We start from the raw sequence: 22,659 nt of genomic DNA on the forward strand, positions 1-22,659 counted from the left end.
ATATTACTTTCAATTGAAATATTTGTTGTAAAGCATCGTGTAAGTTACACAGTATTACTATGAAAACCATGTTCTGTGAAATTTGTTCGGCCTAAATTAATTAATCACCAACGATTCCGCCGATTACACTGATCGCATCTCGGATAATTTGACAAAGATATTTCGTTAATAAAACGCAAACCAGGACGTCGTTTGTGTGCTTTGTTTGGATACAAGGGATGTGTTTGCCGAAATACATAAATATAATATAGCCGCTGTTACAATCCGTAATGTTAGTGTCATCGTATTACAATAATATAATAAAAATAATTAATAATAATAATTAATAATAATTATAATAATAATACATTTAGCCTAGTTGGTATCTTATTGATCAAAGTGATCCGCTGGTCTACTTCCGCAATTTTATAATATAATATAACGTTTGTTACTTTTTTTGTCGTTTAAGAAATATAGAGATAATGCAATGGTTCAATAAAATAGCGACGCAACATTTGGAATTCTTAACATTTTGTTTTAAATTCTTACATTGCTTTCTATATGACTTTTGCATTGCATACTACGTTTCTACTCCTCCCCCTTCTCTCATTCTCTCTTTCTTCCGTTCTCTCTCTCTTTCTCTCTCTCTCTCTCTCTTTATACTTTGTTACAAATTCCCCCCCCAACACTTTTCATTCCTTCTTTTCACTTATTTTGTTTTTTCTTTTATTATCAAAAATAAACGGCCACTACGATTAAAACAAAGAGATGTAAGAGGCATATAATAGTAATGAGATACTAATAATAATAGTAATAATTGCTACAATGGTATAGATAATTATGTACCGTAAATGTAAATAGTTGGTATGACAATTGTTTAATTGTTTTTAAACTCGAAGCACAATTCATTACCATTAAAAAATACAATCAAGTAGTCATTACAATATACATTATGGTTTCTCATATATAGCACATATACTTGTAGTGAATTTAGTCAATACTTTAAGTCTCCGGTTTCATCAATGACAGTTCTGTTTTTTTTCTTTTTTTTTTTATAGATTTGTTTTATTGTGTAAAACAATTGAAGATAAATGGTTGTTGTTGATCTTATTATATTATAGTTTCCGCTGGGGGTCTCCGGCATAACAACTAGCTTCATTGCAGCTAGCAATTCCATTAGTGTTATCTCGTTATCGGTGACAGTTCAAGAATTATAGGAGCCAACATCTTCCCTTCTTCTTCTTTTTTACCTACGAACTCACATAATTTTTATAATAACGTCTGCTCGGTTTACATTCATTTTTAACCCATTCGCAGCAACATCGATCATATACAATGTTGTATGCATCAAATTCAAACGATGGACAATAGGATAACGCAACGAGTTTAGATGTTCGGTCAAAACATTGTCGTCAAAACACCGAGTAAAGTAACGCGACGTACACGGTACGTCATTCGCTGCGAATGAGTTAAAGAAACTTGTAACGAACGATACTTACTTGTAGCGCTGCCCGAGTGGCTGTTTCAAATACTTCCCTAATACCCTCCTTACTCTTAGCAGAACATTCAAGATAAGCGAAAGCGTTGATTTTTTCAGCCATAGCTCTTCCCTCTTCTGGCTTAACTGGTTCTTGTTTCATCTTGCTAAGCTCCTTGATGGTATTAGGATCGTTGCGCAAGTCTTTTTTGTTTCCAACAAGGATAATGGGCACATTTGGGCAAAAGTGCTTCACCTCTGGTGTCCACTTCTCGGGAATGTTCTCCAGGGAATCGGGACTATCGATGGAGAAGCACATTAGGATTACGTCTGTGTCGGGATACGACAATGGACGCAACCTATCGTAATCTTCTTGACCAGCTGTGTCCCAAAGAGCAAGTTCCACCTGTGATAGCAAGGGTTTTTGTTTTTTAATATTTAAAATGAAGTAAAAAGGATAATAAAGTGTACTTTTTGCTGTTCTCACCTGCTTCCCATCGACTTCAATGTCCGCGACATAGTTTTCAAACACTGTAGGTACATATACTTCAGGAAACTGGTCTTTGCTGAAAACTATGAGCAGGCATGTTTTACCACAAGCACCATCACCCACTATAACCAATTTCTTCCTAATGGCTGCCATGAATTCTAAAATGTAAAGAATTACATACTCATTTACAATTATTACAATATATTCCGCACCATTAGAATAATGACTTTACGCTTATAAATCTCTGATCTTGAAAGTATGTCTATTAATAGAAAAAACAAGAAATACACATTCATTTTATATTAGTAACGAATTTTTATTTACATTATTTATAAATTTTCAAATATATCGATTGCCATTGTTAATAATAATTAGAAGTAAGTACATATCTCTTTCAATGTTTTCCTAATGACTTACCTACGCGTAAAGTAATACTACAATTTTGTATTTGCATAATTGTCCCACATTATTCTGTTTATTCAATTTTGACAATTATCTCTTTATTTATCGATAATGGCTATCATGTGTAGAGCATTAACATTTACTTCCGATGAAAGTGCACAACTTTTAGTGCTTTTATCCCATGTACACTTACACGCACACATATACATATATGTATATATGATTATTATGTCTATACATACATATATATATATACATATATAAGAAAGTTCAAAAGTTACAAAACACTATAGTAAAGGGCACCAGTGTAGACCACCTTAGTTCACGTACATAGCTATCTTACGTTTGTATTTGGGTAAAGATATATTACAAGCGAAGCTAGTAACTTATATAAAATCAACTAATCTCCGTTTTTTCTTTCAGCATTAATACATTTCGCTTGCAGCATGCCCTTACTCTCAAACGTTCCGGCATTCAATGCATTGACGCTGAGGAAGTCTCAATTCCTCAAAAGCAAGAATGTGACAGCTTGAGCAGCTTACTCTCTAACACCCTTTATTATAGCATAAAAAATCTAACATTAATAAACTCTAATCGCATCTTTACAGATGCAAAGTTTCGATCTAAATTAACTGAAACAAAACATCTTCTAGGAAACATCACCTAAAATTAGTTGAACTAAGGGCATGCAGAGAGTGAGCACATAATACACATAAGATAAGATAATCACAACTTAATAGGAAAAACAAGGAATTTTGAAAAGAGTTAATCAAGAGCGACATTAACAGAAACTATTTCTCCTGCACCCTAATAAGGCATAAATAAATAAAAAGCAACTTGAAAAATGAGTAGATCTATAGTGCGAATACAGATATAAGAAAGGAACAATGAAAGAGATTAAGAGAAAAAGCATTCTTCAGGATAGAGTTAGGAAAGAAGTCAGGGTAACCATCTTGAAATTGTTCAATTAGATTCACTTTCTGACAATGCTAGTAAACAATGACTCAAGTTCAAACCTCGTAGGGTACAAAAATTTGATATCACTTGAAAACATTGCATCTATTTCGGCTCTTCTTAAACAGAGTACTAAAATAGTACTAGCATTACAAATATAATAGCATACACTCCCTACAGCCCTCTGTTTATACATTTGCGTCACTAGAAATTGCCTCTAGTATCATTACTCTCAGCTACTTCGTATACTGGATATATCATAGGTAAGATCTTTCCATCTCTATATTTCGTATCTACTTTTAATACTATTTAGAAAGCAACCTACGAGGGCTGAAGATTTAATGGATATTAATTGGGTCGTACCTGATCCAGGGTACCCCGTATCGTCTGGACCGAGGCATCGGCCCGTATTGCATCCCATGTTTTTAGTCTTTCTTTCAGCGTCTCTGCTTTAAGTGGACATTTTATATGTTAGATTGGATAAGAGGCTACGAGATAACTGCATGTACCATACAGATATTATAAATTAATATCTTATATATGTATATATATAAATATTTATAAATTTATATGCATATATCTCATTTCTATTAAAACTATGTACTTAAATATCTGCAAATGTGTTATATAATCTTATTATCACCGAGTGATGCCTTCATAAATTTCTGATTCATAACTCTTTCCTTCCGATATACATATATATATATATATGAAAATATATATACTACAAAACTTTATAAGAATGCCAAGGACTAAATATAATGTGGATTTAATGTTATCAACAGTGTTATCGTAATGTTATCGTGATGACCTCATGTACACATTTAGATCAAAGATTACAAAATTCTTAAGTGCATAAGGTAGTGAATTAATGATTGATTGTAAAAAAAAAAAAAAGGAAGATATGTTGTGCAAATAACTCGATTATCATTTATTTTGTATACAAAAACTTTCAAATACCATTACACGTATCACATTGAAGACAATACCTTATGCTTTACAATAAAATAATGACTTCTCCAAAAAAGAACATGCATAAACACATAAGATCGATACTTCTTTTTATTGAACATGCACTATCAAAAGATATGTGTACACTTAAAAAATTGTTTCATTAAAGCAAAAATTAAATGTACTAGGCGTCACATTCATATTATACACAAATGAGAAGCTTCATTAAATTTCAGTTGACGGTACACAATTAATACTATCGTAGTACTTATTATTTATGTTTTGCACAAAATTATATTCATTAATATATAAAGGAAGTTTCTAGCTCTCAGAAGTATCTTTATAGATGAAAAGGCATGAAAGAATTTGCTCCTGGCATATTTCCCCCCGAAATGTTATTGTTCTGTAAAATGAAAGTAAAAAGCATTTAGTAAGATTTCGCGTGGAAGCAAAGATCTTTAGCGTCAAATATTACTTAGTAATGCAGAAGCAATGCAAATGAACAGAAGACTGTGTGTCAACGAAGTAAGAAGGGTTATGTGTTAACGTTGAGACAACAGTTTGTATAAACTTTCCTATTCCATACTTTGTTTCATCGTTGGTAAACGTGTCGATTGTACAATGGTACAGTGTGTTTTACCTTGGTTATTCATAAAATATAAAACTATAGAAGCTGTGTCGAATCGAAAGGGAAATTGTATCATGCTCTGTTTTTTTCTTTTTTTAAACTTCCGTTTGCATACGTATAGAATATTCGAAATCGCATAATTTATAGATATATTCTAAATATACAGAGGTCAATCGTTCCCCGAAAATCAACGTATGTTTGTTTGGTATTTTTATTAGCGAACGGAAATTCCGATGAAATCATCCCGGAGATAAAAAAACGAAAGCGTAAATAGGGGGATACGCGGCGAACACTTAGCCCGAACGGGTAGGAACGCGAATATCAACGGGAATCTGAAAACGTACCGACCTTAGTGTTTATCGTGGATCGTGGATGTCGGCTGACAGGGTAAACGACGGCGGAGGAATGTCAAGACGAAGCCGTGACACAGATTTTTAGTTTAGCTTCCCAGAGAGGGATTCGGAGGTATTTTCCTGAATTTCGCACAGCCGGAAGTGCATTGCCGCGTAACAGAAGTAAGGGGGCGGAGGGGTGATACCCTGAGAGGGGAGGATGAGGGCGCTGGGGGTGCGACAGGATAGCGACGCAGGGGTCTAGAGCCTGGGGGACGATTTACATACTGAACTAAAGCCCAGGTCGTACTTGAACTGGTAAGCGATCCCAAAATCACCGACTGAATTCAGTCCACGACGGACAGCGTGTGGCTTCTCGTATGTCGAAGGACTAAACGGTCGTCATGCGAAGATGCTGTGGATTCGTAACGCATGGCACTCCCTCGGCCCTCTCTCTATCACCGGAGGAGGAGAGGTTTTTTCCCTTCTTGACACACAGAGTTCCCGGTTGCGCCGTTAACAAACCGATATGCGGCACGCTTAAACCACCCGGGCACACAGCACAGCACACTCTCGCACCACTCCAACCAGTATTACTTAAGAAATAATTGCGTATTTACCTGAAATGTTAAGCGACAGAAAGTCAAGAAGATGGCTGCCCTCGATGGCCACACCTCAATCTGTTGAGTGTGCGGCAATCGAGTAGTGAGGGGGGGCATTATACGCAGGATCGTATCGACGCGTTCAAAGACCTGCCACCCTACCAACTTACGGGACGCCTTCAAATTTTCGACGCTATCTTCCACTACCTTTTCCACTCGCATTATCATTTTCTATCGATCATTATCGAGCGACGCGTATTTTATTTTACGCGCTTTCTCCTATCAAGCTAATTACAAACAACTGAACACGAGGATTCTTTTACTGATTCAGTTACGCTTAATAACACCGAATCTTTTTACTTAACTAATCAGATATCATTCGATTTATTAATGTTGCGTCGATTGCAACGTTCTTGCGCATACGTTTGTTACGATAATTACTATATTATGTTTCTATCCATGACGATAGTATTTACAATGGTGGAAAGATATAGCGATGGTACGGGTGAATGTAACATAAGAAAGAAATTAGTTTTACATTTTACTAATTGAAATTGAAGCATATTTCACATTATGATAATGTCTTTTTCTAAGAAAGAAAAGTTTAATTTACGCGTGACCGAATACGTTCCTGTGCGGTACTCCGAAATCGACGAATCATGCGCCACGGCGCACGTCATGAATCTGTGGTGGGACTTTGCGCACGCATCATGTTTCTCGGATGTATTTGTGGGTGAATGACGGAAAGGGTTGGAAAATATGTAAATAATGCTGCATCGCAGCTTCGTCACCTAGCGCCCCTGGTATGTAACACGTGAAAATCATGATATTAACTTTATAACCAACAAACGAGTAAGAATTAGGTAATAAACAATTTGTGTTTTGAATCGAGTCTATTCGAAACATTGGAAAACTACTTTTTATCAAATAAACATTATCTTCCATTTTGAAAAGTATAAACACAACGCACTGTGATTATAGTTCGTGTAGTAGATGCAACACTATGCACATCCGTTCGCTTATACAAGATGATTCATTACTCGTGTGACAATTTTTTGCAGCTGATACTACACCTGAAAACCTCTGCTGATCTTTCTCACCTTAATTAGACAATTTTAGAGTACTGCTGATTAAATAAAGAAATTCCATAGTTTTCATTGAATGAAAAGAATAAGATAAATTATATCTCCCGCTTTAGAGGTAAGAGAGAGAAAGAGTGAGACAGATGATACTGACCCCCACTCTAGAACCCGTGGCGCCATCTCTGTGAAAAGTGCTCAAACTGGTCGCATAGCAGTACCGACAGCGAAGTGAACTATTTGCAGTAGTGGCGACATCTCTGTGAAGAGTGCTGAAACTAGTTCCCTGTTTAGTTCAGCGCTTCTCACAGAGATGGCGCTAGTAGGTCTCGGTAGTTTACTTCGCTGTCGATAACGATGTGCGACCAGTTTGAGCACTTTTCACAGAGATGGCGCTAGGAGTTTCAGAGTAGAGTCACCATCATCTGCCTCACTCTTTCCTATAGCTTTCTTATATATCTTTCTCTCTCTTACCTCTAAAGCAGGAGATATAAATTACCTAACTTTTTCTATCCAATGAAAATTAAGGGATTTCTTTATTTAATCAGCAGTATTCTAAAGTCCTGTAATTAAGATGAGAGAGAGAAGCAGAGAGGTGAAAAGAGGTACGGAAACGAGGTCAGAAAGGCAACAGATGTGTAATATATAAGGTAATTCACTACTGGTGTGAATTTTTGCAAATCGGTCCTAGGTTTATATGAATATTTTTGTTGTTTTTCAGGTGTAGTATCAGCTGTAAAAATTTGTCACAACAAATCAAACTGCCGAGCTTCTTAATTACAATTTGTATAGACAGAATATACAGTTGGATTAAAAATGTATTTTTTATTCTGTAATGATTATTTTATATTAACTTTTATAACAATCTTTGCAAAGTGATACAAAGGAAAACTATAAAAGCTTTAGAGATGTTTAACAATCATCTGTTATGTATTTAGTATGTTTCTTTCTAGTCTTTTGCAGCTTGGATGTCTTTATGTATAACCAATTTAAAAACAAAGCATCGAAAGAAACACAATTTCATTCTTTTACACAATAATTCATTATGTTTGAAACAAAATTAGAAAATATACCATAGAAATCCATTAGAACTGAAATATACTTAAAGCCATATTATATGACATAAAAAGTAATAAACGATCAATATATGTACTTAGATCCATATGTCTATTCTATTAACAAAATATTCATCATATTTTGATATTATTATCTAATCTTCGTATACCAAACATTGCCAGCACACGTCCAACAGAAAAATTATTATATTTTATTTCGTAATTAAGTCATAAGAAAGTTTATATATGTATGTATATATATATATTGTATATGTATATGAATATCATTTTAAGAGATTGGTAATGTAAGTTAATTTGAGTCACGATCTTCTCATTTGTTTATATATCAATAAACAATAGACACTGTCCCATAAATATTATATGTTTCAATTAAATTTAGTTACTTCAATTTTCTGTAGAATTTTTATAATAATATAATATCGTAATCACAGTTTTTTAATTTTGTTGCGGTGGATCTGGGTCATTTGGATTTCCTCCCATTTGCCGTCTTAAAGATTCAATCAATTCAGGATTAGCATTTTGTAATTGTCTTGCAAAGTGTTGACCGCTGTGAAAAATCTTCAAATGTAATATACTTCTGGATGACTTTGTAAAATCTTAAAAATACATACGCTTCTAAAAGAGTATCCATATGTCTTCCTTGTTCTACCTGTCCACTCATAAGATTGCCCACCAAATCTTGGAGATCTGGATTGGACAACATCTGATGTGCCATGTTCATAAAAGCAGGGTTACACAATAGTGAACTAATATCCATGCCTGGGATTGCGCCTCCACCTAATCCCATATTATTCATGCTTGGTTGAGCTAACTTTTCTTCTGCCACTTGTAAATTATTCTTATAACTTTCATTATCAGGTTCCATTTCCAAAGCTTTCTGATAACTTTCTTTAGCTTCTTTATGTTTTTGCAAGCTAGAATATGCTAAACCTAATCTTCCATAGGCTTTGCTATATGTAGGATCAATGGATAATGCGGTATGGCAATCCTTAATTGCTTGCTGATGGTTGCCAATTTTGCTACATGCTGCTGCACGATTACAATAGTACACCGCATTACGACCATCTAATAGAATCGCTCTAAATAAACAAATATTTCATTGTTATGTAATATTTATAAGAATATATTAATGCCTTTGCCATGTTGAAATAAAAATCAAATACCTTGTATAATTAGCAAGAGCTTCGTGATGCTTTTCAGCCTTCATGAGAGCATTTCCTACATTTTTCAATCTCTCGGCTTCAGCTTTTGCTTCTGGAGTAGCTTCTGGAGCTAATTCAGGCTTTGTACTTTCCACGGAAGATTTATATACCTCAAATAAATTAAAATTTGCCGGAGTATCAGATGCTTGAACATTGTAAGCACTCTCTAGACACTGTATCGCCACTTCGAGGCTCTCTCGTGAGTCTGCTGTAATATCACCTTCCTCTAACTGTTGCGTTAAGAATTGAACAATTGCTGCAACCAGCCCCTTGACAGCCATCACTGCTGCAGAGGAATTGTCCTATTTGAAATCATAATATTAATTATAGAACAACTGCGTTTTACACTGTAACAATGACGCAAACATAAAGTTTCGAATATAATTCAACAATAAAAAATATCTAATACGTGTCATAACCTAAAAGTAGTTTTCTTAATGCTTCTAATCATTTCTAATACACGAAATCGCTAAGCATTCCGATTAAAAAGACGTAAAACGAGTTGTTTAACAAGACCAATTGTAACAGCTACATCCTGTTCATAAAAATCGTTAAATGTTTTATCGTGCAAATTCACTGTAGACTGACATAACCAAAAAAATTTGCCGGATAAAAAAGGCGTAATTAAATTTTATTGACTACATTTCAATTACTTTAAATCGACTGAAGTGTTCACATATATCGTAATCGTGTAAAATAAGTTAAATTACATACAGGTATATATCAAGTACAAATTGCTTGACGTTAATTAATGACGAACAGAAGTTGCCCAAGTACAGCGAAACGAAACACTGACAATTTCATTTTAAGCCACATTTACTTCGCGACGTGCTCGATTTTTTTCAGAAATAGAAATACATTCTACGGCTGGATATACCTTAAAACTTTAAATGAAGTGTCACACAGCAACAACGGAGAAACTTCACTGTATTTCAATGGCTTCCACTTCGTGAAAAAATAAAAACTTCGGATCGCGATGGTTACGATGTTTGGATGATACTGCTGTATCTGTACTGGAAAATATATGTATACACGGCTACGAGATTTAATTATTTGTACTTCGGTATGATATGATTTTTATGCCACCTGATTATCCCTTTCGTTGAAACGAACGAAGTTGAAGTCCAGTCCTTCCGTTGGAATCGCGCTGGCGCAATTCACTTCCTACTAAACCTGCTTTTTTAGATAGAATATCACTGACCGGATATTAAGTGAAACATATATATTAACAATTTGCCACAAGATTACAAACGCTTTGTACTACATTGATTACAATGTATATCACATTGATTTATAAATCAACGTAGGATAGTAACAGCAGTAGTAAATTCGTGTGTACCAAAAATGATTGTCAAATTTTAATGAGGACCCTGTTTTATGATTCGCATTATTGTACTGTTTGTGCTTGTGCCTGTAAAAATGTAATAATTTCCTAAGTAATAGAACGGCACCATCGTTTGCAAATCGTCTGTTCGATGATGTATCTTTAACTGAAATTTCTGAAAGAACAATGTTTATAAAGTAAATCAATATGTAAGTAAAAATGTTGGAATAAATTGGTTGACTGTTGAATCGGTAAACTTACTTGAGCATACATATATTCATAAATGTAAAATTGATCGTTCTGCGTTGTAACGACGATAAAAGAATCGCTCCGACCAAACTCTAATATTTAAAATAGTGATGATTATTGTTAATTACTTCTTTGTAGCATTAGCGTACTGTACTTACCATCGGCATAGAAACATTCTAGCCCATTGATTCGCGAATCGTGAAAAAGACTTTGATAGCTATAAAAGTTATCAATTTCTGAATCGTAATGGAAAATGTTAATCGCATTCGTATCGAAATCGTCTAACAAAACGAACCGATCCTCTTCTTGGAACAAACTCTTCACGTTGCGTGTTTTACCTCCAAAATCTCTGATTATTATAAACTACGACACGATACATTGATATTATAATCCAACGTATCGTTATCTAAAATATAACTAAGATTACCTGTTTAATAACTAATTATATGAGTTTACCTTAGAGGTAACGGCATCTAGTTTATATAGGGAAGACTTTTGGGATTCTCCAAAGCAGCCTAACAGGAGATATAGATCGCGAGAGTTCGTTTTAAAGATCTCGATAGCCCAAGCACCATCGGTGGGTAATTCCTGATGCAACGATAGAACGTTGTTTTCGAAATCAATCTTATAAATCACAGAGCTCGTGCGATGTGTTGCGAGTAGTATATCGTAATACACTGCCAGTACTACAAAAACTGCGTCTAAAAGGAACGAGTATATTGTATCACTTTTAAAGATACCGAACAAGTAATCTAATTAGACACAATTTAACATACTATCTCCTGTCATAAAGACTTCTGCATCTCTTATGAATCCTCTAATTTTCAGAGACGATTCCGTGACATGTGCTAATGAATCTCCATCACCGACCATCCCAAAATTCATCCATGAAATTGTCGTAAACTCTTCCTTGGTATTGCTCGAGGTACATTCACGACTATACGATACTGCGTTGGTTATCACGTTCACACCGAACATATCGTGCAATTCATGATAATTTCGTATTACTCTGGTACCATTCATTCTTCGGATGTGACAGCCTTCTTCGTCCAGTTCAGCTACGTATTCAGCCGGACAAGAACAATTGCTAGGAAGTCCGCAAAGTGGTCCCGGTTCTTCTCCAAACATATTTAGCTTCACGATTTGTTTGTAATAGACAACATCAACCTTTTTGACGTTAGGCGCCTCAATTTTCAATATCTCCTCCGCTTCTAGGTATGAGAAGATGTTCTTCAGGGTATTCGAAATCATGAAAGATTGCAAGATGCTCCCCTCCATCGCGGTCTTGTTCCGTGCAAACATTTGGTGCGTTCGATGCGATTCTTCTTCTAAATCATCGAGAATGGCGTGGAAATTTATTCCGTTTACCATGTTCGAAACGGATACGTTCTGTGGAACCTTCACCGTTGTCTCGAATACCTAGGGCAAGGCAATGTTTTAATGCGCCACGTAATTCGAAAGTATTTGAATCGTAAAATCGTACCAAGTCTCCAAAGATTTCCACGTCTTCGTCATTCTGTATACCATTAGAATATTCTGAGGATATATTTATACCATTAATAAACGATGCATAAATGTTACCATTTACTATGACGTCTTGTTCGAAAATCTTTGAGCCGGATATTACTTGCGTTTCCTCTGTATCATTAAGGACTAAGTCAGAAGGATCGATACCATTGATTCGCTGGACACTCGCGTTTCCTACAGTTCACAAATTAACGGTAGCAGCTAAGAAGAATATGAACTTATTAATGATACAAGCATAATTTGCATCATATTCATACCTAATACTTCAATAACGCCATTGAATTGCACATCAGCAAAGATCTCGTGATCACCATTGATGGTAATACGATTTTCCACAAATTTATCAAAATCTATTCCATCTAAACTCTTCAAGTATACATCTTCCAAAACAATAAGGTCTTTGAAAATTACATCAGACGGTAGGACATCTGTCGCCAAAGCTGCATCTTTTAAAGGAACGCTGTGGGAGTTATCGTTGACAAAAATTTGATTAATCGCGACTCCCTCGAGGAAAGTTATAGACCCGGTTATCGTTTCATTTCGATGCTTCCTGATTGCAGAATCATTAAATTTGAGAATATCGATATTATTAATCGTGGGAATATGTATATCACCAGTCACAGATAAAGTATCAATATCAAGATCCTCTTTGAATATTTTTCGCCCAACTATTTCAATGTCTTCATCATCGATCACAGTGTCCGCGATTATATTACGTATGTCTTTGATTCCTCTCCATTCTCCTGACACTGTTGATGCTGAAACATTCTTCTGGAAGATTATGTCTCCTAGAATAGTCTGATTCGTAGCTTTAGTCACAGCATTTTCAAATAAAAATGTTAAGGAAGTGCGATTCGTAAGGGGAACATCCCAAGATGCATTTCCATATACTCGTAAATCAGCAATTTCTGTCACCGACACGTTGAGTAAACTATCATACAACTAAAATTAAATATCTTTCAGTAGAGTAATTTGAAACACATGTAGGTATCAAGGTATATTGTAACAAAAACTGTACCTCGCTAATATTACGATGGTTTAAGGTCCGTGTTATAACATCTCCTTCTACAAACAGATCTTCGAACGTAACATCTCCTGTTAAAACTAAAGATTCGTCGATCCACATTAATTTAGAGATGTTTCGATTGTTGATAATCCTTGTTGCAATGTTTTCAGTGGTGACTTTGTAAAAAGAGAAATTTCCTGGTACGATCTGTTCCCTGGATTTTGAAAAGAAACTGTCGAATAGGTTGTTCACGTCGTGGCCATACAAAGACTTTAACGTTACGTTCTCCACGATCAATTCGTCGATCATCGTTCTAGCGTGGACTACAATATCTTTGTCAGATACATTTCTTAAATAAGTCTTGGATGGTTGATCATCAATTCGATCGACTTTTAAATTATTCTTTATCGTCAGATCACCGAATATTACCAAATTTTTCAAGTCGGACATTTTTATATTTTTCAATAACAGTAATTTCTTCAATTCAAGATCATTGATCCTTTCAACGTTAAGATTTTCCACATGAAACTCCAACGTCTGCATCAACTTCATCCCCTGATCTTTGCTAACGTTCCTCGCGTCCTCCAGCAAGTTAACACTACCCTTGCCATTGAAGAAGAGAAAATTGAAATCCCCTACGTTTAACTGTTCAGTCTTAATCGTTATGAAACTCGTGTTCCGCGGAAAAATATGCGGATGCTTTCCGCTTAAAATATCGGCCACAAGGAGGTCATTATACACGCTAGTGAACAATTGGCTTGCGTGTAAATGCGTTAAATGCAATCTTTCTCTAATGGTTAACGATTCTGGGGCGATTTCGAAGATACCACTGTTCCTGCCTTCGACGAAAGGCATATTATCGATATGGACATTTTCAAAATGCAAGTTTTTGAATTCCTTCGGGATGGTTGTCGCAGTAGTGTATAAAAATTGATCGTCGGAGAATCCGTTCAAGTACTGTGCCTTCAAATGGTCTATAATTAAGTCATTTTCAAAGACGATATCGCTTTTGATTACTTGGTTGGTCGATTTTGTCCAGAACGTGGCAAGAATATCATTCAGCTTTATTTCATCATCGTCCAAAATGATTTTCGCATACTTATCTATGTCGAGGGTGCCTATTTTCAAGTTACCATGGACAGTGATATCAGCATATATCTGATGTGACCGACTTTTTGCCAGTGAAAAGTTTGACTCCACCGTGAAATTGTCTGTCACGTGTAATTTCGCAATTCTCACTTCTCCTGCGAACAATCGGGTTTTTCGAACAAATTTAAATAAGCACAAATTATTGTAAATGAAATTGCTTCGATGTCGAGTACCTTTTATTACGTTTTCGGTTGATATCCGTGCTGCTTCCGAAACTGGAACACCGTTTATCGTATCCGCGTACAAATTTTCTACCCGAAGCTTTTTTATCACAAAATCGTCGAAAGTTTGATTGGTTTTAGCGTTCATATGGTCATTCCACGGTTTTCCATTCAATGTCCGTACCGTAAGATTTAGAATTTGTAAGCTGTTATTGTAGATAACGTTTCCTGGAAAATTTAAGTCGGATTTAGGTATCGTCGCATTCTATTCGAAACGATTTCGCGAAATCTACCTTTTATTCTTTGATTGCGATTAATAAGGAATAAATCGTTGTAAAGCTCGTCGATATTTATGCCATTCAATGCTTTCACGTTTAAATTTGTTAGTGATAGATTTGAGTAGAAACGTACAGTATCGTTTACGAATCCAATTTCATTTGCTTCTAAATTTATCTGCATCTTTGACGTGTTATTCTTTAGAGACCAATCTAAAAATGGTATCGTATCGACGAATAATAATTTTAATATATCCATGATATTGGTATAATACTGAACTTACATTGAAAGGGAATTCCACAAATGGTATTTACTTTAAGATCATTTATAACGATATTTTTGGCTTTCAGTGTAGTTGAAAATTCATGCGTTCCATTTAAATCGCTTACATTATTCAAGCGCATATTGACATCGTTAAAATAATCTACTTGCATTTTATCAATCTGCATTTGTTCAACAAACGCATCACCTTCGACAACTATATTACCATTCAAAGACTTTATGTTACTCGAAGTGAAGAGTTGCTTAGACTTCGCTAAAGTATCGTCTACTTGAGGGATTACGTTTTTCAGCTGCTCTTCGAGTTCATGAGGTGCCATCACGTCTTCGCCTTCGAGGATATTGATATTATTCACGGTACCTGCAACCATTTCCAAATTTGGCACCACTAAAAGCTTCGATGTTGTTAGATCTTCGTTTACTGGCGGCAAAAAAGACCACGAGGCTTTAGCTTTTTCCACGAGAGGCTTCCTACGTTGCAATATTTCAACCAGCTCCGCCAGGTGTTTCGATAAAACATTACTTTCCTTGATCGAATGTTCTGAAAGCAACATTATAGTAATTTAAATAAAATGTATGAGACTTCGATGGTTTAATTTGAACTGTATCTAATTAACCAGAAGGAATTTCTTCTATTAGTAACTCCCATGATTCTATATTGTACGTTTGATCTGCGTTCATGGTGACCAGCACCATAATTATCGTCGATTCGTCTACGTGAGTTTGTACTTCGATTACAGCCACTTCGTTGGGTAGTTTCATAGTACCAATGAGAATGCAGCTCGATGCATTCCCAAACTTATATATCTGCAGGATATCCTGTAACATGTTGGGAATTTGTTAATACATTCGTTGACCATTAGTTTAGCGATACAAATTTACGCTCACGTCGTAGCCAACGAAGAAGAAAGTGTCATCATTGACGCTTGCGACGTGAACCAACTTAGGTCCTTCTATTTCCGGGATTTGTTGCCAGTCTAACAATTCGTATCCTAAAAGAATAGCTCCAAAATCCGTGAGTGAAAATAATGAAGACGAACGATAAGAACAATAAAAAAGGAACACCAACCGTCCCACCAAAGTAAACTGCTTGGTCCACGCTCGTTTATCAATAAGATGAAATTGTAATCTGCGTAAGTGTAATGGTAAACAGAAATCGGATTAGAACTTGGCAGAAACTGTATCCTGCTTAGGCTAGTTTCCTTAAATTCGTACAGCATAGAGCCGATTCCATTATTTTGAGCGAATAGTATAATCGTTGATTGCTTATGCTTAAATGTAGTGACCGATACCGCAGCAATGGTCATACTTTCGGCTACTACATCCATGTACGTTCCTCTCCAATGATAAACGCTACGTTAACGGAAGATATTAATACTAAGAGGTGAAATGATCGGATAGAAAAGTATATATCAGTCCCATTGGGATTTTTACTTACAAAGAAGGTACAACGTATGAGCCAGAGTTAGGAACTACTACGAGATAAAGCCTATTGGCATGAACGAAAAAACTTGCGTCCATAGGACATCCCTTCTGTTGAATCTTTTGTCGGAATTTCAATTGCAAATTATCCGTTCCTGTGTACACACTGCACGAGTTGGTTCCGTAACAAATTAGTAGATACAGCACGCTTTTCCAGACGATACTCTATGATAATAAATTGATTTAGATAATTCGATGCTAGATACGAGTTGAACTTCAATCAATTTGCGTACCCTGACAAATTTAATGGAACCACTGTTGACGATTGAAGTTATTTCTTGTGGCAAGGTACGATTAGAAGAATAAATATCAGAGAAAAACGAAACGAAACGATTCCCTTGAATCAGGAGTATCTTGTCGAACGTATTTGCTATAAAAGGTCGTCCTTTGTCGAGCTCCTCTTTCCACAATTGTTCCCATTTTATCTTGTACAGTTTTCTTTCAACTACAGTTACGACATTTAGACGTTGATTGAAAAATATTCAACAATGAGTTTGTTTATTCGTGTCTGTGTTTACCTGGTGGTTCCTCCCGAAAGTAAAGCTTCGCTATTTCGATTCTGGTCTGCCTCAACTTTTCGTCCAAATGATCGCTCATCGAGTCGTGAGCAAAAATGAAACTGGCACAACCCAACAGAAGCTATAGAAATTTTTTACTTTTATTGGACGATTCTAATATATTCTAATACATATACTACATGGAACGTATAACTTCTATTTGATTCGAATTGGCATCTACACTTACTAAAATTCTTAAGGATCCCATAATCTCGGAACACGATCCATCCACGCACAGAAGCTTATTGATCTAATTGATCCTGGAAGACAATTGTGGGTCGTCGACTGAATGTACAAACAACAGCGGCTGTGTCAAATATAAACAAGAAACGGCTATCATTTAAATTTAAATCATTTCGTGGCCAAGAACAGAATTATGCGAGAAGGATGAGGGCAAATATTTTTATCAATAATCAACGTTCTGGCTGCGAGTAAAAATTGTTGAAAGATGAAATGAAACGAATCGGGTATTTCATTTATATTTTTTTATATACGCATGTGTACCGCCAGCGGTAAATACGGTTAAGGGTTTAACTAAACTCAAACTGGTCTCAAGGTACAGCTCACGTGGATCTCTGTCCACCAAAGAATAGAAATTAAACGCTATACAGGTTTGGTCGGTTTTGCTTTTAGGACTTGTTTTTGCACCCTAAGTTGTCCTCCTCCCCCTCCCTTTCTTCGTTTCAACTCTTTCTGGACCATTTTATTCCGGAAGTTTAAAAGGAACGGCACCCGGTTAATCGGGGCCGCCGTTCCTCGATGATTATCTCGAACCGCTACGTTGTAAATTAATTTCATGGGTTGTGGAGGTGATCCGCGCTCCAGAGGGTTCGTGGAAATTCAAAAATTACTGAGTCCGGTGAAAACACCGGAACGATTACGATTAGCTGTTGGACGTTATTAATGGAATTTATAAATAGCTCAACCCAATGGACCTGGCAATTGGATGAAATTAGATCAGGGTCCGGGTACAACTATTCTACGTCCTGCTATTCCATTTACGCTATCATTCGCAAGATAAATCATATACCTTAAGCTATGTATAGAATAGTCTGCAAAATGTATCTATCGTTACGTTATTATGTCATCTGATAAATAATATGATCTTCGATGTGTACACCTTTGATGATAAATGATTTGTTCATTCTCTCCAGTTATTAATTCCTTGGTTTTTTTTGATATGATGTTGATCCTGGAGATTATAATTTCCAGTTGAACACTTTCTAAGCTTGAAATTGAAGTATTTAGTTATTATTCGAAATCAAAGTTTACATCCAATCTACTACGGATACGGTTTACCCTTATGATTGCATTACTTCTTTTACGGAATTTATATATATAGCATAACGTACCTCCGCTTTAAACGATTGTAATAATTGCAATGCTTTATCTGCGTGGGAATCTTTGATACAAGATATTTTCCAAAGATTTCTATTTATAGATATATACCGATCTGAGACGTAACGATCGTAACTTCCATTTTTTTTCTGAAACTCGGTTATCAGTAAAATCGCATACCTTATTGACTGATCTAATACAAATCTACGCTTGGTTTATCTATGAAATAACGTTACGTATAACTTTAATCTATGATATAACGTAACAAGATAAGGATGTATCATCAATGTAAATATTTATCGCGCAATCCTTAATTGGTTCCAATCCGTGGATACATCATAAAGTACATCCTCGTGTATTCGTATGTAAATCCATTACACATCCCTCTGGGGCCTGCGGACCCAAATGGAGCGGAGCGTAGTCATCGAGCTTAACAAGCTACGAGATGATCCTCTCGCATCCGGGCCGATCTCTTGTTCGGCGTTTTGTACATTAGATGGCGCCTGGAATTCGAACGAACGTAATCGCCGTGGCGTTCCGATTGGCCGCGAAGGGCTCGCGATCTCCGCATGGATTGGCGGTTGATCGCGATCGGGAGATCTCGACGAATCGCCGGCCCGTGTCCTATGCATCGGGCAGAGCGACGCTTTTACAGGCGGTGGGTAAAGCGATCGTGTCGTGCCGGTATCGCAGGTCCGTGCAGTTTTGGTCCATTGTCATCATTTTTGACGGGGAGGCATCGGGCGATCAGGAGAAACGGATCGCGCGTACGCACGTATCGGAGGTTGATACACGTAGAATAAACGGGGGGCAATTAGGAGGAAGTGTGCGAGGGCTGTGTGTACGATCGGTGCGTGTATGCGAGGAGAACCGCGTGCGGGCGGTTCCCACACGTCCGTGCAACAAGTGTCATACAGGGCAGCGCGGCGGAATAACCGACTGTTTCGGAAGAGGCCCCGATTAGAGACGCCGTGCATGGTGCTCGTTCCTTCCCCATCGGATAGAAAGGACCATCGGCGAGGATGGGCTGCGCGGTGAGCACCACCGGCGAGAAAGAAGCCGCGGAGAGGTCGAAGAAGATCGACAAAGATCTCAGAGCCGATGGCGAGCGGGCCGCCAGTGAGGTCAAGCTCCTCCTGCTCGGTAATTTCTTCTCCTTTTTCTTCTCGATCGACGTACTTTCTCTTCGCCGTCGAATCGTCTCGTTGTTATTCGTCCGCTTCCCTTTGTCCACGATGCCGCATGGGAAGTGTACGCGTTTCCTCGTGGAAGACGTATCTGCAACGACGACGTCTCGACGGTTCGTAGTAAAAAGTAGATCGTAGGCACTGGACGGGCACGAACAACGAGGAAACGTTTTTTCTCTCTCTCTCTCTCTCTCTCTCTCTCTCTCTCTCTCTTTCTCTCCCCTCTCTCTTTTTCTCTCTCTCTCTCTCTCTTTCTCTCGTTTATCTTCTCGCCGGTTCCTTCGGAACAGAGTTTTCGATCGTTCGATTTTTACTTTAAACGATCCTCCCACGCCAGACCTAATTAATTTGCCGGATTTGCGCAATCGCGGAAACGTAACGCGGGCGATTTTCCGAAAACTTGAATCATCGGCTCGCGTGAATCATTAGATAACGCACTCGATGCTCGCCCGATCACCTGCAAATCTAGCCAGCTACGATCGATGTTCGCTCATGAATATTGGCAGAAATTGAACGTGAAGCGCACGTTTGACACGTACAATAAGACAGCTTTGTTAAACATGTGAACGTTTGTATTTTAAGGAGCTGGAGAATCTGGAAAATCCACTATAGTAAAGCAAATGAAAATTATCCATGAAACTGGTTATAATAAAGAAGAATGCGAACAATACAAGCCTGTAGTGTGTAGCAACACGGTTCAAAGTCTTATGACGATAATCAGAGCCATGGGACAGCTTAGAATTGACTTTGCGGATCCTAATAAAGCAGTAAATATACATATATACAGACGCACATATTAGCTTTAAATGAAAATTGTCTATATATAATAACATCCTATCATGTTTGATTAGTACTAGCGAGATCTAATTGTGTTGTAGGATATAGCACGCCAATTCTTTACCCTAGCTTCTGCAGCAGAGGAGGGTGAACTAACTGGGGAGCTGGCACTTTTAATGAAACGATTATGGCAGGATGCCGGAGTACAGCTCTGTTTCACACGTAGTAGGGAATACCAACTAAATGATTCAGCAGCGTACTACCTTAATGCTTTAGATCGCATAGCGCAACCTAATTATATCCCTACTCAGCAAGATGTTCTCAGAACACGTGTAAAAACAACAGGGATAGTAGAAACACATTTTTCTTTTAAGGGCTTACACTTTAAGTAAGTTAAGAGCGTGTACATATATTTTTTTTACATACCTATGAACAGTAGATAGATTTTCTAGAATGTTCATACTAGTTAAACATCTGATCAAGATGTATCTACCAACCTTTCTTCTATGCAAATCATTGCTTAAATCTTTTTTTCTGTTTCACCAGAATGTTTGATGTAGGTGGTCAAAGATCGGAGAGAAAAAAGTGGATACACTGTTTCGAAGGAGTCACTGCTATTATCTTTTGCGTCGCGTTAAGCGGTTACGATTTGGTTCTTGCAGAGGACGAAGAAATGAACAGGATGATAGAATCGATGAAACTGTTTGACTCTATCTGTAATAGTAAGTGGTTCGTTGAAACGTCGATCATTTTATTTTTGAACAAAAAGGATCTTTTCGAAGAGAAGATTACCAGGAGCCCGTTGACCATTTGTTTTCCCGAGTATAAGGGCGCCAACACTTACGAAGAATGTGCTTCTTACATTCAAATGAAATTCGAAAATCTGAATAAAAGGAAGGATCAGAAACAAATTTATACACATTTCACATGTGCCACTGACACGTCTAATATACAATTTGTGTTTGATGCTGTAACAGATGTTATAATCAAAAACAATTTGAGTAACTGTGGTTTATTAAGTTAAACATTCCAATACTCTATTGAATCAAGGAGTAGATCGACATCTAGGGTGTATAAACCAATGTGAATTCATAAAGGATACACATGAGACTGAAAAAAATTGTTAGGGTCAAAAATGTTTTGAATATATCAGTTATGCATTGTTTTCATTTTGGCGTCGTATTGATCATTACAATGTTTCGTGGTAGTATATACGAAATAACTAGATAAAGAGATCCTAAGTTTTTTCTCTACACTTTTCCTCACAAAAGTTCGCGGCACTTTATTGTAATAGGCTACTTTTTAACTTATTGACCTATTCTATGTCGTACATAATGTTAAATTCGGTCGTCTGAACATTTCAAGAACGTTATACTAATATTCTCATTAAGAGCAGATACTATTTGAAAACGAACAAAATATTTGGTCTCTGCTAACTGTATTTAGTATATTAACCAGAAGCTAGTTAGCTATTAATTTAGTGATATCTTTTTGTATATAATTTATTCACTAAATGAAATATGTTTATACCGAATGGAAATAAATTTCCATAACAGCGCTCGAAGCCACTCATTCCCCTTACAAAAAAATGTTCTTACTTTAATGACAGGCACAGCTCTCTCTCTCTATTTCTGTGTTTGCACAGTACATATTTATACACAAATTCAATTTGATAAAAATATATGTAAAATCTTTTTATATGTTTTATTAGATGATATTTAAATAATGGTCATTATTGCTCTATCTGCCAAATAAATGACAAATGCTAGAATTAAAGAATTACAGATTTAGAGAGCAATCTCATTATGTTGCTAAAGTAAATAAAAAAAAATAACTTTTTTAAGAAAGTGAGATATTTCTTTAAAATCCTATGCTTCGTGTTGTGAAATATGAAGTAAAGTTAGTTTATTAGCAATAAATTTAAAAAAGCAATAATGCATATAATATATTTGCTGTATGTCTGTTAGAAAGCGTGCATTATATAATTACGAGACATGTTTCTTCTTTTTTTTTTTTTTACTAAAGCCATTTCTCTATTTACATTCATTTAGAAATAGACGATTCAATTACAAAAATTCACTTTTGTAATTGTGTTTTGTAATTTGATACATTGACGAAATTCTACGTTCGGAAAAGTCAAATATCCTAGAACTAATAACGCTCGCACATAAAGTA

The 22,659-nt window shown here is 36.4% G+C and overlaps 4 protein-coding genes across 16 annotated transcripts; 1 reads left to right on the top strand and 3 right to left on the bottom strand.

Annotated features, from left to right (window-relative positions):
• Nucleotides 1-607: 607 nt before the first annotated feature.
• Nucleotides 608-5,987, bottom strand: Rho1 (ras-like GTP-binding protein Rho1). Of its 11 annotated transcripts, none has more exons than XM_076895475.1 (5): nt 5,834-5,970; nt 3,666-3,751; nt 1,944-2,104; nt 1,479-1,862; nt 608-1,236 (listed from the first exon to the last, which is right to left on the bottom strand). In XM_076895475.1, the coding sequence occupies exons 2-5, from the start codon at nt 3,721-3,723 to the stop codon at nt 1,162-1,164; spliced, it is 678 nt and encodes a 225-aa protein (XP_076751590.1). In that variant the 5' UTR covers nt 3,724-3,751; nt 5,834-5,970; the 3' UTR covers nt 608-1,161. The 11 variants fall into 11 exon arrangements, with proteins under 11 accessions (XP_076751590.1, XP_076751597.1, XP_076751595.1 ...); XM_076895482.1 differs by having other exon boundaries at nt 608-1,229; nt 5,834-5,964; XM_076895480.1 differs by having other exon boundaries at nt 3,666-3,748; nt 5,834-5,872.
• A 1,712-nt stretch (nt 5,988-7,699) lies between these two features.
• On the bottom strand, nt 7,700-10,343 carry LOC143423798 (small glutamine-rich tetratricopeptide repeat-containing protein alpha). 3 transcript variants are annotated; one of them, XM_076895376.1, is made up of 5 exons: nt 10,259-10,343; nt 10,050-10,180; nt 9,134-9,474; nt 8,582-9,049; nt 7,700-8,517 (listed from the first exon to the last, which is right to left on the bottom strand). In XM_076895376.1, the coding sequence occupies exons 3-5, from the start codon at nt 9,451-9,453 to the stop codon at nt 8,406-8,408; spliced, it is 900 nt and encodes a 299-aa protein (XP_076751491.1). In that variant the 5' UTR covers nt 9,454-9,474; nt 10,050-10,180; nt 10,259-10,343; the 3' UTR covers nt 7,700-8,405. The 3 variants fall into 3 exon arrangements, with proteins under 3 accessions (XP_076751491.1, XP_076751490.1, XP_076751492.1); XM_076895375.1 differs by having other exon boundaries at nt 10,050-10,328; XM_076895377.1 differs by lacking the exons at nt 10,050-10,180; nt 10,259-10,343 and adding an exon at nt 9,887-10,031.
• Nucleotides 10,344-10,374: 31 nt separating this feature from the next.
• On the bottom strand, nt 10,375-19,125 carry LOC143423799 (uncharacterized). The gene is made up of 19 exons (XM_076895378.1): nt 18,856-19,125; nt 17,370-17,442; nt 17,144-17,264; nt 16,859-17,070; nt 16,582-16,790; nt 16,213-16,496; nt 16,032-16,135; nt 15,761-15,962; nt 15,148-15,684; nt 14,882-15,076; nt 14,601-14,816; nt 13,291-14,522; nt 12,530-13,214; nt 12,229-12,446; nt 11,522-12,164; nt 11,202-11,446; nt 10,904-11,108; nt 10,758-10,837; nt 10,375-10,671 (listed from the first exon to the last, which is right to left on the bottom strand). Exons 2-19 carry the CDS (start codon nt 17,388-17,390, stop codon nt 10,531-10,533), a joined length of 5,550 nt encoding a protein of 1,849 aa, XP_076751493.1. The 5' UTR covers nt 17,391-17,442; nt 18,856-19,125; the 3' UTR covers nt 10,375-10,530.
• Nucleotides 19,126-19,311: 186 nt separating this feature from the next.
• Nucleotides 19,312-22,549, top strand: Galphai (G protein alpha i subunit). The gene is made up of 4 exons (XM_076895758.1): nt 19,312-19,663; nt 20,290-20,474; nt 20,586-20,872; nt 21,031-22,549. Exons 1-4 carry the CDS (start codon nt 19,543-19,545, stop codon nt 21,506-21,508), a joined length of 1,071 nt encoding a protein of 356 aa, XP_076751873.1. The 5' UTR covers nt 19,312-19,542; the 3' UTR covers nt 21,509-22,549.
• Nucleotides 22,550-22,659: the final 110 nt, after the last annotated feature.

The sequence above is a fragment of the Xylocopa sonorina genome, chromosome 5 (assembly GCF_050948175.1).
Source record: "Xylocopa sonorina isolate GNS202 chromosome 5, iyXylSono1_principal, whole genome shotgun sequence".
Classification (NCBI taxonomy): domain Eukaryota; kingdom Metazoa; phylum Arthropoda; class Insecta; order Hymenoptera; family Apidae; genus Xylocopa; species Xylocopa sonorina.